This window comes from Leguminivora glycinivorella, chromosome 24, assembly GCF_023078275.1.
Source record: "Leguminivora glycinivorella isolate SPB_JAAS2020 chromosome 24, LegGlyc_1.1, whole genome shotgun sequence".
In the NCBI taxonomy this organism is placed as follows: domain Eukaryota; kingdom Metazoa; phylum Arthropoda; class Insecta; order Lepidoptera; family Tortricidae; genus Leguminivora; species Leguminivora glycinivorella.
Window position 1 is genome coordinate 7,491,149 of NC_062994.1, and position 16,303 is coordinate 7,507,451.

General features: G+C 39.0%; 2 protein-coding genes across 2 annotated transcripts; both read right to left on the reverse strand.

The window, feature by feature from the left end:
- Window positions 1-865: 865 nt before the first annotated feature.
- On the reverse strand, window positions 866-7,757 carry LOC125238662 (acyl-CoA Delta(11) desaturase-like). The gene is made up of 5 exons (XM_048146054.1): window positions 7,747-7,757; window positions 7,131-7,337; window positions 4,426-4,579; window positions 1,901-2,083; window positions 866-1,341 (listed from the first exon to the last, which is right to left on the reverse strand). The coding sequence occupies exons 2-5, from the start codon at window positions 7,327-7,329 to the stop codon at window positions 882-884; spliced, it is 996 nt and encodes a 331-aa protein (XP_048002011.1). The 5' UTR covers window positions 7,330-7,337; window positions 7,747-7,757; the 3' UTR covers window positions 866-881.
- Window positions 7,758-11,914: 4,157 nt separating this feature from the next.
- On the reverse strand, window positions 11,915-15,780 carry LOC125238980 (acyl-CoA Delta(11) desaturase-like). The gene is made up of 4 exons (XM_048146480.1): window positions 15,582-15,780; window positions 14,572-14,725; window positions 13,513-13,695; window positions 11,915-12,350 (listed from the first exon to the last, which is right to left on the reverse strand). The coding sequence occupies exons 1-4, from the start codon at window positions 15,778-15,780 to the stop codon at window positions 11,915-11,917; spliced, it is 972 nt and encodes a 323-aa protein (XP_048002437.1).
- Between the last annotated feature and the right edge of the window lie 523 nt (window positions 15,781-16,303).

Here is a 16,303-nt window from a genome sequence, read left to right on the forward strand (position 1 = left end):
TGTTTAAAAAATATGAAAAAAATCACAAAAGTAGAACTATAATACAAGATAGAGCCTTTCAAAGTGTATCATTTTTTTGAACGCATTTCGAACGTTGACGCATACTACAGATACATGGATTATCAGCGCTGCGCAGTCAATTTGTAATGAAATCGCTGCGCGGCATAACATGCTGATCCCGTTCCTTTTGACATGCGTGCTAATTGTTTATCTTATTTTTTTATATATTTGTGTAAATGTTCAATTTTTATTTGTGTGTCAATAAATAAATACTTAAATATTGGGGACACCTTACACAGATCAACTTAGCCCCAAATTAATCAAAGCTTGTCCTTAACGGGATTCGAACCCAGGACCGCGGATTAGCAGGCAGGATCAGCCGACTGCCGAGCCGACTGAGCCAGACCGGTCGTCAATAAATGTTTTTCTTAATGTTTTCTTAAATGTAAGAAAAATCAGACAGCAAATGATGATGGCGGGCTCTCGCTGCCCCGAAGCCAGAAGCTTAAGGGTCCTTATTCTTCAAGTACAGTAAGGTCCTGTTCATCTAAAATTATAACAGGAATTATAATAACTTAACCACAAAATTAAAATTTTGAAAAAAACTCCAACCTCGACATAGTGGAACGGTTTTTGAAACATGGCTAAGAACACTCCCGACTAACTCAGCTTTCAAACAAAAAAAACTAAATCTAAATCGATTTATCCGTTCGGGAGCTACGATACCACAGACAGACACGTCAAACTTATAACACCCCGTCGTTTTTGCGTCGAGGGTTAATAAAAAGGTGCTTTTTGCAAATGATCGAAACGCGAGGACTTCCGAGGGATAGATTGCCACATATATAATGAATAAAATACAAAATTCTTCCATCAAAACTTTATTCATTCTTAAAAACTGTCTCACATCTCAACCCCCCTTCATAAGTCCCATCCCCACACCTCATTGCCCTCTTCACCACTATACCATTTTCCACCGTCTTCAAATCATACGCCCATCCGATCCACGCAAAAAAATCTATGAACGCTGCAGTCCAGTTAAGTTTACTAGACAATTCTGCAGCCCTGTAGTCCCACGGGAAAACGTGATGGTAGTTATGGAACCCTTCGCCAAGCGTAGCTAAGTTCACAGCAATGTTCTCTGTAGCTTGGACTTCTTTGTCGTAAGGTCTTCTCCCGATACTGTGAGAGGCGCTGTTGATGAGAGCGGTGAAGTTTAAGCTTAAGATGGTCCGGAGAATGTTCACGTGGTAAGCGGTGTTGAAGGTTTCTCCCCAGAAGTACATTGGGATGATGGTCGGGAGAACATAGGTGAAGAAGGTGATGATGTAGAAACCGTATCTGGAATGAAATAAATTGGTTGAAATGTGGAATACTTGTTGATAAGGTAAATAGGGTTACCCTTATCTAGCAGAATAATTTTAGTCAGAAACACACTTCGCATTTGTCGCGGAATCACTTTCGGTCGAATAGTAATTTTGCAGAAAACTTAGTTGGCATTATTACTAACACGCATACGACACATTTGGTGGAATATTGGTTTGCAGAACATTATGTACTTTGTTCGAATTTGATAAAGCATAATTTTATGTACCATAATAATCGTATAGCATAATTATATTTTTTCATTTCATTCATTAGAATTATGACACGCTAACAAAAAGGAAATACTGTCACAGAATCACCGTTAGGTAGGTACAACGACTTAGGTAGGTATAAGTCCGTTTTCACATTATCCGATCCGATATCGGATGTCGGAAGGATTTCAATAAAATAAATCCAAGATGGCGCCTGTAATGTATGGGATATTGGGCCGACATCCGATATCGGATCGGATAATGTGAAAACGCACTAATACCCCGTCGTTTTTGCGTCGGGGGTTAAAAAGGTATGAACTTACTTCTTCTGAAACATAAGCACAGGATTGCTCAGCAAATCCGACATGTCTAGACTTGCTCCACGTCGTTTGACCTCCGGATGCTTATGGACAACCGTCCAGCCCAGGTGAGAGAAAAAAAGACCTCTTGTTGAGTTGCTTGGGTCACCATCGGTGTCGCTGTAGCTGTGGTGGAGTCGGTGGTCTCTAAAATGTTAAGGTCATTACAGAAAAAAACAATTGACAGACAGACACACTAGTGATCCTATAAGGGTTCCGTTTTTCCTTTTTGAGGTACGGCACCCTAAAACAATGGACTGGGATGGCTCCAATACTTAACATATACACCGTGTTTTTATAGAATTCTGTTAACTTCGGCATGTATAGGTCCATTATAGGAAGCAGAATGGCATAGTTAGTTTTCTTAAATTTGAATTTTTTTCTAAAAGAAACATACACCTGCGATAGATTTTAGCTTCAATTGCTGTTGAGAAACGGGCTTTACAATGAACTCACACTAAGTAAGTGTCAAAACTATGACATGTCAATCGCATATCGAATACACAAAGCCCGTTTCTTAACAGCAATTGATGTAACATCTATCGCAGGTATATGGGATTTTTCAGAAAAAAATACGAAGTATGCTATTCTGTTTCCTATAATGGACCTAACTATATGCCGAAATTAACGGAATTCAATAAAAACACGGTGTATAAAATGAAAATGAAAAAAATTAAAATGAAATATTTATTTTTCAAGTAGGCATATTACAATGCGCATATGAACGTCAAATAAAGCTGCAACGGCTCTCTAACCCTACGCCTCAGCCTCGAGAAGATTTCAGTCCCCCCTCAGTTGGGAGAGGGTATCCACTATGGGACCGGCAAGAAACTCGGCGGGCCACTTCTTTTCAAAACATTACATCTTATAATTAACATGCATTAAATAACAAGATACAATTTAACATGCAAAAGTATTCATCAAAAAAATGTTAACAGACTAGGTAGGTACTCTATGAAAATTAATTTCAATCAATTATATTTATGGCTTAATAATACGTCGTTCTTCTAAGAGAAAACATATCAAATTGTCACAGAAAAAAAAGATAATAAATCTCATTGTCATTAAATATGTACTTTGCCTCCCCTCTCTTCCTCCAATCGACCCTATCACTTGCATTTTCATATCACTTTGGATAACATTATTCCAAGTCGTCGCACCGTCTGCCTGAACCCCAACCTACGCCAACAATGGGAGTCCGGGGCATTTTAGCCCACCTTTCAGGATACATGTGGCAGATGTGTGCAGTCCAGGGTACGTAGTCGAATAGCACAAACGCTCACGAAACGAAACGCTCGTAGATATCTATCTCTATCGCTCTTGCGTATTGGCGCGACAGAGCCAGACTACCTTATGCGGCGTTTCGTTTTAATTTCGCGTCACAGAAATGCCATTAGGCTACGGCACTAGTCCCACTTAAGCTTAGAGATATCACTATAAAGCAAAGATATATATAACTCCATCTAGACAGATAAAGTCTAAGAAAAAAACGTACCCCAGTACCATACAGAAAAAGGTACGGTGTCCTAGATGGCGTTACACCTTTGGGGGACGCTCGGCCAGATGTCGCTAATATTAATATTTGACATTTTAACACATATCCAGATAATAATATGGGCCAAATTGTTAAAACTGGCCCCGTAGCCGAATGGCATTTCTCCGACGCCAAACGAAAGCGATACGCCGCTGGCTCTGTCGCGCCAATACGCAAGCGCGATAGAGGTAGATATCTACTAACGCTTCGTTTCGTGAGCGTTTCGTGAGCGATTGTGCCATTCGGCTAGCCACCCTGAGCTTCAAAAGATTTAGGCTTGTGTCAAGAGATGGCAGTCTATGCACTGTGATTACACATTTTACTTCGACAGTAACTCTCTATAATACTCGATCCTCTTTGCTATAAAGCCATATTCCAGCAATTCCCGTCAACTTTGTACAAAAATTAAGGGAAAAGTTAAATTTGTTTTTATTAATTCCTATTTTGTTACCAAGATTTTGTTGATGAATTGAGATTTTATTTTGTCATTAAGGTTCTCTAGTATCTATATTTTCTTAATTATAACAATTATCCTGTATATATCTTACGAAAGTCGAATTATATTACTAAATGTTGGTAACAAAATAGGATCAATTAAAATTTGCTGACGTGGCATTGTACAAAGTTGACGGGAATTGCTGATTCCTAAGTTGTTATGTTTTCATATAGAGGGTAGTTGTAACCCATGTCAGTCTGTGTCCGAGCATTAAACGTAGCACATCAGTGTTCTATAAATCAGGAGTTTTCATTAGAAACCTACGTCTAGAACACAGCACTAGTGTCTCCAGGGTGGCTAGCCGAATGGCACAATCGCTCACGAAACGCTCACGAAACGAAGCGCTAGTAGATATCTATCTCTATCGCGCTTGCGTATTGGCGCGACAGAGCCAGCGGCGTATCGCTTTCGTTTGGCGTCGGAGAAATGCCATTCGGCTACGGGGCCAGACAACCTTACCGAACCCAGTTGAACGCGGTGTACTCCCCAGCTGTCGATTGGAACAGCATAAGCAAAGTCTGCAGAGGGAAGGTGGCCTTGTAGCTCCTGTGGCACCAGAGTCGATGGGCCCCTGCCATCAAGCCGAGTATACCCACTTCCAGAAGGATGATGCCTGGAAAATATTTAGTCTAAAGTTTAATGATATCCAAACATGTAGATGCAAAAATGTGTCATTGAACCATCACAATGGAAGACATCGGTACAAGATCGGTGAAAGTGGAGTATGTATGTATGTATAAGCTTTATTGTACATAAAGGAAACAAAAGAGACACAGTTACAGAGTCAGTAATATACAATGTAGGCGGACTTATCCCTTAATGGGATCTCTTCCAGTCAACCTTTGAGGAAATGAGTAGAAGCGAATTAAGTGATCGCATCGAGAATTAAGTATACATATTGTACGCCTCCCTGAGGCAGGACATGAAGACCATTGTACATTAGATTAACATCTCTGTAACTCATGTTCAACAATAAATATCTTGATTGATTGATTGATTGATTGAACGATGAGTGACCAATTCAAAAATGTACAACCACTAAAAGAATTAAATGCAAATTTTGTATACACATGGTAACAAATATAAACATATACAATTACATTAATACACCAATATATACATATATAATAATAAATAAACAAATACTCATAAAATATATATTTATATAGGTACTTAGACCAAAAAGTATATAGATATTATTTTAATTCGAACCACAAAGCAAGACGACAATTTAAAAAAAAATAGATAAAAATGAAAGAAAAAGAAAAAGAGAGAAAAAAAAATTAAGTGTCGGAAAGCCATAGTTTTTTAAGGTTATTCTTGAGTGCTGCTACAGATTGGGATTGCCTCACGGACACCGGTATCTCATTCCACAATTTAACGGCATAGACATATGTACCTTAGTACATACTACTTCCCAGTACTTATACTGTCACAGATTATTAATAAGTTACAAACGTAACTGATCCTTCATTTGCCCGCAAAACGACAAATACCTACGCATTGTTTGTAAATAAATAAATAAAAATAAAAAGCCTTTTATTTCCTTTCAAATACAATAACTTTTGTTAATTTAATTTTATTAATTCTAATTTGTAGGAACCTTAGGTGAAGGCCTCTTCCAAAGATGTCCATTTTTCACGATCTTGTGCCATTTTCTTCCAATTTGGACCAGCCATCTTTTCAATGTCATCCTCCCAGCGCATGTTTGGTTTGGGTGCGTATCGATCGATATAACTTTTTTTGATATATTTTTAGTCGTTATAACGACCATTTGATATAATTATTAAAACATATAACAACAAATAATATACTAACAAATTGTATAATTCTTATTTAATATAATGATCATTTTTTCGAATAACATTTATCATAACATACTTTGAGTATAATGGTTATTTCCTATAATAAATAAATTTTATAACACAAATTCTTTCTAAACACAGTTAGAACAAAAAAAATTGTACAATAAATTAAATCCATCATTTACCAGAAAAGTAAATTAGGTTAGAACTGTGATCCCTACACACAACGCGCTGCTACCAGAAAAATAGGTTAGGTTAGGTTAAAACCGTGACCCTTAAACATATGTACTGCTATCAGAAAAGTAGGTTAGGTTAGGTTAGAACTGTGATCCCTTCAAAAAAGAATAAAATTAATTCATTATGTTTTATACTGTTTGCTAGTTATATTATACTAGTCGTATATCATTAGATAGTTATACCATATAACGGTTATTATAAATAAGTGTTATACGAAATAAAGATTATACAAAATAAAAGTAGATATTTTGTGGTTATACCAAATGTTAATTATGTCAAATGAGTGATTATATCCTTTAAATATATACCAATGTTGTAATATCAAATGTTACTATACCAAAAAAAGTTATACCAATCATTACACACCCGTTTGGTTTGCCCCTCCGGCGTTTACCAGCTGGGCCTTTCCAGTTTGTGACTATGGCTGTCCATCTGTGGTCTTTCAGACGGGACGCTTTGTTTAACTAATACTAATAAGTTACTGCGTAAAACCCAGAAGAATAATAGGTACGTATTACACAGGCGGGCGCGTGGCGCCCCTTGGGCACTTGTTCATTCGAATGAACAGCTAGCGTGTAGGTACTTAACGCGCCATCGCTATCGAGTGATGTAGGCCTGGTACTGGGCCGACTTTTCAGTGGCGTACTCAGAGTATCGGGCCTCCTTTTCGTGTGCGCGCCTAGTATACCAGGGTGGCTAGCCGAATGGCACAAACGCTCACGAAACGCTCACGAAACGAAGCGCTAGTAGATATCTATCTCTATCGCGCTTGCGTATTGGCGCGACAGAGCCAGCGGCGTATCGCTTTCGTTTGGCGTCGGAGAAATGCCATTCGGGGCCAGGCCCCGTAGCCGAATGGCATTTCTGCGACGCCAAACGCCTATCAATCTATCTCTATCGCTCTGCGTATTGGCGCGACAGAGTTACGCCGTGTCTTGCGTGGGCGACGGTCGCGCGACCGTCGCCGTCGCGTCTCATACTTCCATATCGATAAGGTTTGATTTCGTATGCGTCGCATCGCCGTCGCGCGACCATCGCGCGACCGTCGCCCACGCAAGCCACGGCGTTAGTAAAGTATGGATTTAAATAATTCACTTTCAAACAACTTAAAATAATACTTACCATAAACTATAGTGGCCCAAGATGCCGACGTGAAGCTTAAGTAAAGCCCGTACAGCGCTGACAAATGCAGGTATAACATAACGAACACCGTTGTGTATGAAACCTTGAACTTCCAGTCATCTGCCTGTGGGGCTTTTAATTTAGGCAGATCCTTATTTTGGTTATGTAAAGTCTGTTCGTCTGTTGCGTAGGGAGCCATGGCTTTTTCTGCAAATTGCCGTAGAAATGGTAAAGACAGACGGTTGATAGTTATTTGTTTTACCGAGGAAGCGAAATATTCCAATAGGTATTGACCCGTGACCGTAGCGAGTGGTTCAAAAAGTGGCATCTTCAGCGTTGCGAGGGTTTCAGGGCACGAAGGTTAAACAAACTTTGCCATCGAGTGAAACACAACATTTTTCAAAACACCAACACGAACAAAATACTGACTATAAAACATCAAACTAAATGAAATCCATCAATTTATTCAATATTTATGATTCAAAATCATAATTTATAAGTAAAATCTACCAGCCCGTTTAAGACATTAAGTTAAAATTTGTATGAAATTACTTTGCACTCTTGTGGATAAATGCAATTGTGCTATCTGTTTTCGAATAGCAAAGAGAGCCTTTACCAGTTGGGGTGGTGAAATAGTTATTTGTTATACAAGGGGGCAAAGTTGTATTTTAACGCCGAGTGTGGAATTGAAAAACGAGCAAGTGAAAGGATTCTATAGTTGAACCACGAGCGAAGCGAGTGGTTCGAGAATAGAATCCTGAACTTGTGAGTTTTTAACACACGAGAAGTAAAATACATTTGCACCCGTGTGTAACACAAAACTTTTCCCGACTATAGCGAGGAAACTACAACGCAAAAAATGCGTTTATCACTGCTTCCAGTAGTTCCACAGGTGGTAAAACATCTTTATCACTAGATTAATCCACTTTTATCAATTTTAAAGCAGAACATTTGGCTATATTCAAGGTCAAATTACTTTATCCACTAGTGGATAAAATGCGTTTTTACCCGCTGGTATTAAAGGACAAAACACGTGTTTCCGAGCTAGTGAGGGGAAAATATATTTCCGATGCTGAACAGACTGCAGTATCAACTGATAAGAAGCATATAAAATAAACGTCTTTTAATATAGTTTGGTCATTATTTATTCATTTATTCGTTAACAAAACAAGTCCTAAAAATAAAGGTTACAATGATAGATCTATGACCCTACAATCCATACTAATATTATAAATGGGAAAGTGTGTGTGTGTCTGTTTGTTTGTCCGTCTTTCACTGCAAAACGGAGCGACCAATTGACGTGATTTTTAAAGTGGAGATAGTTGAAGGGATGAAGAGTGACATAGGCTATTTTTTGTCTCTTTCTAACCCGAGCGAAGCCGCGGGCAAAAGCTAGTTAGGTAATAAGCAGAGTTCAGTTAGGGGTCTATTTATGAAAATCATGTTAACAATACAGTAACGACGTAAACCCCATTTGACTTGTCTTTATTTTAGGTGTAGATACTGCGGATCAATATTCCAAAATATCTTATCAAATATCTTTCGTTGCGGCTAAGTGTATTTATACTACATCACACTACATGTATTAAGTATGTTCAAAGCACGAATTAATTTAATCTACAAAAGGGAACATATTCATGAAAACTGAAACTAAAAAAAAAACAGCCTAAAAAGCACAAGATGTGTTCCCTTAGTGCGTTTTCACATGATCCGATCCGATATCGGATGTAGGACCGATATCCCATACTTTGAAGACGCCATCTTTGATTTTTGCCTTTGAAATCCTTCCGACATCCGATATCGGATCGGATAATGTGAAAACGAACTTAGGGCTGCCATGGCCTTGGTGGTCTTGGTCTATAGAATAGAATAGAATAGAATAGAATAGAATAGAATAGAATGCTCAATGAGTTTAGATAACACATTATTTTTATAAGAGATTTGAATCATTTACGGTTATTTTCAAGAAGAAATACAGACGCGGAAATGGCATTGGATTGGACACATCCTCAAAAAACCTTATACCCACCTATCCAACATGGCCCTCACCTGGAATTAGGGTTTCTGCTCGAGAGTCTCGAACTCGAGACTTCTCGAGACTTTCGGCTTCATTCGAGACGAGAAAAAAATGACAGGTACTCGAGACGTCTCGAGGCCCGAATGTAAAGTACGACCTGAAGTGAAATGCAACTTTTTACCTTCTGCCCGGTCTCATCGCGAGGCGGTGGGGACGGTGTCGAACGGCGGTCATAAATTATAACGAGATAAAGCGATCTAACCTCTCATTCCAACGTAAGCTGGCAGCGACTTTGGCTAGTTTTGAAAGCCTCATGTTATTTAAAAGCAATTCGTCATTACAAAAAAGTCAGCGCGTTTATGTATCTTGGGTCATTGATAACCTGCGAAGAGTGCTATGGCTAACTTCGACAAGATTTAGAAGAACAGAGGAATCCGACGTCAAAATAAAGTGCGATTATTTCAATAATCTCGATATTTATGTACTTATGGACTTGGACCCCGAAAAGTTTTGATGTGGCTAAGATTGACGCTATTGAGATGTGGTGCTGGCGAAGACTGCTACGAGTATAACTTGAAAAGCTAGAAGAACTAACAAACATCTCTATTTTGCAAGAACTGAATATCACCACACGGCTCTCTAAAATATGCCAAGAGCGACCCTCAGATTTTTCGGACACATTATGAGAGCACCAATGCATAATATGGCGAATTAATGGTAAACATTCTTGGGGTGGGGCTCGTAAGAGATGGTCTGACTGTGTGAAGAAATCGTGTGGCGACAGCGTATACTGTGCAGTCCACATGGCTTATGACCGCGTTCAATGGAGACACGCTACTTGTGGTCGCGAACCTCGGCAATGAGGAAACGAGGAAGAAGAAGAAGTTATTTTAAACGTTTAATTTCAATGACATTATGATTTAATACATGACATTTTAATTTACTTAACCCGTGCACTGGCGGGGAAGTTAACGGATTAGGTATTATTTTCAAGACTATAATTGTAGTTTTCTTGTAAAAATTTGATTTATGTTTATTTCAAATAAGATTTTTATTGCTCTTACGCATTTTTTATTATAGTGTGGTGCAATAAAAACTACTAATCATATTGTTGTTTATTGTTTTATCAAAAGTTTACCATTTATAAAAAAAGACTCGAGACTCGAGACGACTCGAGACTTTGGGCTCGAGATTTCTCGAAACTCGAGACTTCTAATAGGTCGAGAAATCAGAAACCCTACCTGGAATGTACCTGGAAAGCGCAAACCATGCCGCCCTAAATCGACCTGGCGTCGTTCTGTTCAGCAGGAGCTCAGGGTGCTAGGCATGGGGTGGGAGGAGGTTACCCAAACTGCCCAAGACAGGAGTAAATGGAGAAATATGATTCGAGCCCTACACCCCAGCAGAGGGTAACAGGATGCAAAGAAGAATAGACGGTTATTTTCAAGAGACCTACGAAAATAATTTGTTCCGTCTATTGTCCTTTGAGTCGTCGCAACCTAAACGCTCCTTAGAACTTGTACACTTTCCACTTTTTCATTTTACGTGTCTGTCTTTGGGTTACAGGTTTACATATGTGTACCAAATTTCAAATTAATCGGTTGAGTAGTTTCGAAGAAAATTGGCTGTGATGTGACAGACGTACGAGTGAACAAGGGTTCCGTTTTTCCTTTTTGAGGTACGTTTTCAAAGACGTTACCTTAAGCTGAGTTTAGACGTGCAAGTTATTGCTGCAAGTTTTGAGACAGAAGTATACGCAAGAAAGAGATGCAGATATTTGCCTCTCTCTCTTACCTATAGTTACGTCTCAAAACTTGCAGCAATAACTTGCTGGTCTAAACTCAGCCTTAAGTTTCACAATTTTAGAACAAAACGGGACTTAATCGCGTAAACACTTACATTTATATTTGGCCCGACGTTCATGCAATTCCTCGCCAGTCTACCCGTGACCACGAACATAATGTGATGTTCGAAACGTCGGGCCAAATATAAATGTAAGTGTTTACGCGATTAAGTCCCGTTTTGTTCTAAAATTATGAGTGCAAATCGTGTTAGCTTAAGTTTCACGTCAAAAAAGCGCAGGCCGTTTTTCGAGATATGCGTTATTGGCCTTCTGTTATTGGCCTTCTTACATGTAAGCAGTAGTATGTCTTAGTTATATTTATGGCTGTTGTTATCCTGAATACCAATAAAATAAAATACCTATTGAAAGAAACCATCCCGCACAACCCCTGGTGCAAAGGGGTAAAAAAAAACAAGGTGTCCATCACTCTGGTAATTACTCTGGCTGATAAAATTGTAAAATTGACTTTTAAATAATGCTTTTAAATTGAATAACAATTTTTTGTATTTTGTTTTTTATTGGCGTTTTTCAATATTTTACTTTTGGTCTCAAAAATGCGTTATTAAAATTTGAAACGATCTTGACAAACACAATGTATAGAAACCAACAATCAGTGTAATAACAACAACATACAATCACGCCTGTATCCCATAAAGGGGTAGGCAGAACACATGAAACTACTAAAGCTTCAGTGCCACTCTTGGCAAATAAGGGGTTGAAAGAAAACGAAACTGTGACATTGCAGTGACAGGTTGCCAGCCTCTCGCCTAAGCCACAATTTAACCCATATCCCACATTCGCCTTCTACGACACCCACGGAAAGAAAGGGGGTAGTGAAATTCTTAACCCGTCACCACACAGGCTCAGTGTAATAAAATACCAGGAATCATATAATTAATATTTTATTCATTCTTAAAACCCGTCTCAATTTGCAAACCGTTTATAAGTCCCATCCCCGCACCTCTTAGCTCTTTTTATCACCACACCATTTTCCACCGTCTTCAAATCATACGCCCATCCGATCCACGCAAAGAATTCTATAAAAGCTGCAGTCCAGTTAAATTTACTAGACAATTCTGCAGCCCTGTAGTCCCACGGGAAAACGTGATGGTAGTTATGGAACCCTTCGCCAAGCGTAGCTAAGTTCACAGCAATGTTCTCTGTAGCTTGGACTTCTTTGTCGTAAGGTCTTCTCCCGATACTGTGAGAGGCGCTGTTGATGAGTGAGGTGTAGTTTTGACATAAGACGGTCCGGAGGATGTTCACGTGGTAGGCGGTGATGAAGGTTTCCCTCCAGAAGTAGATCGGGATGAGCGTCGGGAGCACGTAGGTGAAGAATGTGATGATGTAGAAACCGTACCTGAAAAAAGATTGGTTCAAATATGGAGAAGTTGGTAAGAAAAAAGTGTTAACGCAGAATTAATTTACATATTACATAATTATTTGTGAACTAGAAATAGATATAAAAGGATAAGCAAAAACGCTGTTCAGAATAATAATAATATGCTGATGTAGATATCGAAGACGCAGCAAATATCCATACTAATATTAAAAGGAAAAAGTGTGTGGCTGTTTGTTTGTCCGTCTTTCACAGTAAAACGGAGCGAGGAATTGACGTGATTTTTTAAGTGGAGATAGTTAAGGGATAGAAAGTGACATAGGATATATTTTGTCTCTTTCTAACGCGAGCGAAGCCGCGGGCAAAAGCTAGTGTAGGTATATTTATGACAATGCAACGCGTACAATAGGTCACTGCTTATTAATTGTTGCATCAACTTTTTGTTCTTGTTATGTTTACTTTGTTATGCTCCTACAAAAATCATAATTAGAATGAAACAATTGATTCATTAAGTTTTAAGTACGCAGGCTATTTTCCGTAGGCGTTTTAGATTTTAGGCTCATACAGCTCGTGATTTTCTGCTGGAGCCGGTGTATGACTTTGTCCCGGTTGCGGTAGAAACCGGTGGCCCCTGGTGTACTGAGGCGAAAACTTTTATTAAAAGTCTGGGACTGCGGTTAAGAGAGCATGGTGGGGGTCCACGGTCTGGCTCATACCTGGGGGGTTACCATGACGTGCTAAAGCCGTTCAGTTTAGGTCGAGAGAGAGGGACGGAGCTATGTAACTGTTATAGCTGTGTCCCTTTCTCTCAACCTAAACGGAACGTCTTTAGTACGTCATGGTAACCCCCCTGGTCCAGCAAATATCGTTGGCAGTGCAGCGTGCTTATGCAGCCAGTATTTTTGGGACTTTTGCACCGGGCACATGTCGTCTTGGGGATTAATGGGAGGGTGTAGGTATTGCTAGGGGTTTGGACAAAGCTTGTTGCAGATTTTATCATGTACATGTACTTTTGTTTTGACGAAGCATGTGATGGATTATTAGTGATGTAGTTTGGACGAAATTTGTTGCGGATGCTATTTTGTACCTACGCGTTTGACGAAGCCTGCGCTGTGGATTTGAATGATGGTTTTGGATATGAAATAAATCATATATTGATTCATAGAAGAAGAAAGGAACTTACTTTCTCTGAAACATCAGCACAGGGTTGCTCAACAAATCCGACAGATCTATACTGGCCCCGCGTCTTTTGACCTCCGGATGCTTATGGACCATGAGCCAGCCGACGTGGCAGAAGAAAAGGCCCCTTGCAGCGTTGTGAGGGTCGCCATCAGTGTCGCTGTGTTTGTGGTGGAGTCGGTGATCCCTGAAGTTAGAAAATATTCTTTTCCCCTTACTAGCTCGGAAACACGTGCTTTGTCCTTTAATACCAGCGGGTAAAAACGCATTTCATCCACTAGTGGGTAAAGTAATTTGACCTTGAATAAAGTCAAATTAACTGCTTTAAAGTTGATAAAAGTAGGTGAATCTAGTAATAAAGATGATTTACCACCTGTGGAACTACTGGAAGCAGTGGTAAACGCATTTTTTGCGTTGTAGTTTCCTCGCTATAGTGAGGGGAAAAGTTTTGTGTTATACTCGGGTGCAAATGTATTTTACTTCTCGTGTGTTAAAAAACTCGCAAGTTCAGGATTCTATTCTGGACCCACTCGCTTCGCTCGTGGTTCAACTATAAAATCCATTCACTTGCTCGTTTTTCAATTCCACACTCGGCGTTAAAATACAACTTTGCCCCCTTGTATAACAAATATCTATTGAACTTTTGGATGCAGTTGTATTTTGAACGTGTCTAGTTTACACGGCATTTACTTGTAGTCGAACACTTTTACCCAGTAACGCAGCTTATTTTAAATGCCATTATCATTTAACTGTCATAGTGTTTTGACCCTGGTGGAGGTCGACCTGCGGGCGTTCTGTGGGCATAGGCAGGATCCCTTCAAAATCCCATCAGTTCAACAAACAATTACGACCGATTATGTTAGTTATGTCCTGGCACTTTTTACTGTTAATTAACAAACCAATATCGTCCATCAAATTGTTAATCGGTGCATCGCTTGACATTTTCATTAAAGCGTCAAAAAAGTCACTTCACGCCTTCCCCACAAATGACGTGGTGGGATTGATGTGATGTAGAAATTACTAGGTTTTTTTTTATGTTGGTCTTTTTTTTATAGAATCTTACCTGACCCAGTTAAAAGCGGTGAACTGGCCCGCTGATGACTGGAACAGCATGAGTAAGGTCTGCAGAGGGAAGGTGGCCTTGTAGCTCCTGTGGGCCCAGAGACGGTGGGTTCCTGCCATCAGGCCCAGCATACCCACTTCCAGGAGAATGAGATCTGGTATAGTTTAAAATTCGATAGAGACATGTTTAAAATCATGAATAACGTTGAGACCGCTGAAAGTCGCCAGCAATATGCTGAGGTGAGGGCACTTCGTTGCACTTTATTAGTATTCTATGTAAGTGTAAATTTATTTATTACCTGTGTGCTTTCGAATAAAAAATATTCTATTCTATTCTGAACCGATTTAGGTGAATTTTAATTAATAGACAATTAGACAGTTTGAATTTTACGATATTATTTATTTTACGATATTAATTTATCACCCGGGAAAAGAAAGGTATAGTTAAAGAGTTATTTATCCCAGAAATCATGTCTTAAAGGTTTGAAAAGGAGATCTTTGATTCAATTGAAATATACATGAAATATGACTTAAATTGTAAACTTAAACACAAAAGTTAAATTGCGTTAAACCTGTATCTAATCTAGGTGATTCCACTTCTGAAATACATTGTATGAACATGAAGATTAATTTAAACAATCTTCAAATTCGGTTCAGCATGGTTCAGAGAAAGCCGTAATTGGCCTTTTGACAACTGGGACAATGCTTATTTATAAGTACATTTGTACAAATTACTTGTAAACAATTTATACATACATACATACATACATACAATCACGCCTGTATTCCATAAAGGGATAGGCAGAACACATGAAACTACTAAAGCTTCAGTGCCACTCTTGGCAAATAAGGGGTTGAAATAAAACGAAACTGTGACATTGCAGTGACAGGTTGCCAGCCTCTCGCCTACGCCACAATTTAACCCATATCCCATAGTCGCCTTCTACGACACCCACGGGAAGAAAGGGGGTGGTGAAATTCTTAACCCGTCACCAAACAATTTATACTTACCATAAACTATAGTGGCCCAAGAAGCTGATGTGAAGCTCAAATAAAGTCCGTACAGCGCTGACAAATGCAGGTATATATTAATGGCCACTGTTATGTACGAAATCTTGAACTTCCAGTCATCTGCCTGAGGGGCTTTTAATTTAGGGAGATCCCTATTTTGGTTATGTAAAGTATATTCGTAGGTCGCGTGTGGAGTCATGGTTTTTCTGTAACAGATAATTTTGTCCATTAATAAATAAATATTCGGGAACACCTTACACATATCAACCTAGCCCCTAACTAAGCAAAGCTTGTACTATGCGTGCTAGGTGACGATATACTTACTTAATACTTATATGGATAAATATTTTTTTTATATACATAGAAATCATACACGACTCAGGAACAAATATCTGTGCTCATCACACAAATAAATGCCGTTACCGGGATTCGAACCCGCGACCGCGGCTTATTAATGTATGCTTTGTATTGAAATTCAACGAACTTGTGAGGTAAAACATTTTTTTCGCAAAAATATCATTTTTGACACAAGCTTTTATCGCTGACTGTACTTTTCTTGTTTTCATCTACTGCTCTCCGAGACGTTTCTAAATAACCTAACCACAAAATTAAAATTTTGAAAAAACCCCCGACCGCGACATAGTAGACCGATTTTCCGAAGAACACTCCCGACTAACTCAGCTTTCAGACAAAAACAAAACTAAATCTAAATCGGTTCATCC

What these genes read in the sequence shown, in the direction of transcription:
- LOC125238662 (XM_048146054.1), bottom strand. Translation starts at nt 7,329, where the DNA reads ATGGCTCCCTACGCAACAGACGAACAGACTTTACATAACCAAAATAAG. An exon ending in TTGGGCCACTATAGTTTATG is followed by an intron (nt 4,580 to 7,130) that starts GTAAGTATTATT and finishes AATATTTTCCAG; the next exon opens with GCATCATCCTTCTGGAAGTG. An exon ending in GTGCTTATGTTTCAGAAGAA is followed by an intron (nt 1,342 to 1,900) that starts GTAAGTTCATAC and finishes ATTTCATTCCAG; the next exon opens with ATACGGTTTCTACATCATCA.
- LOC125238980 (XM_048146480.1), bottom strand. Translation starts at nt 15,780, where the DNA reads ATGACTCCACACGCGACCTACGAATATACTTTACATAACCAAAATAGG. An exon ending in ACCGCTTTTAACTGGGTCAG is followed by an intron (nt 13,696 to 14,571) that starts GTAAGATTCTAT and finishes TTCTAACTTCAG; the next exon opens with GGATCACCGACTCCACCACA. An exon ending in GTGCTGATGTTTCAGAGAAA is followed by an intron (nt 12,351 to 13,512) that starts GTAAGTTCCTTT and finishes ATCTTTTTTCAG; the next exon opens with GTACGGTTTCTACATCATCA.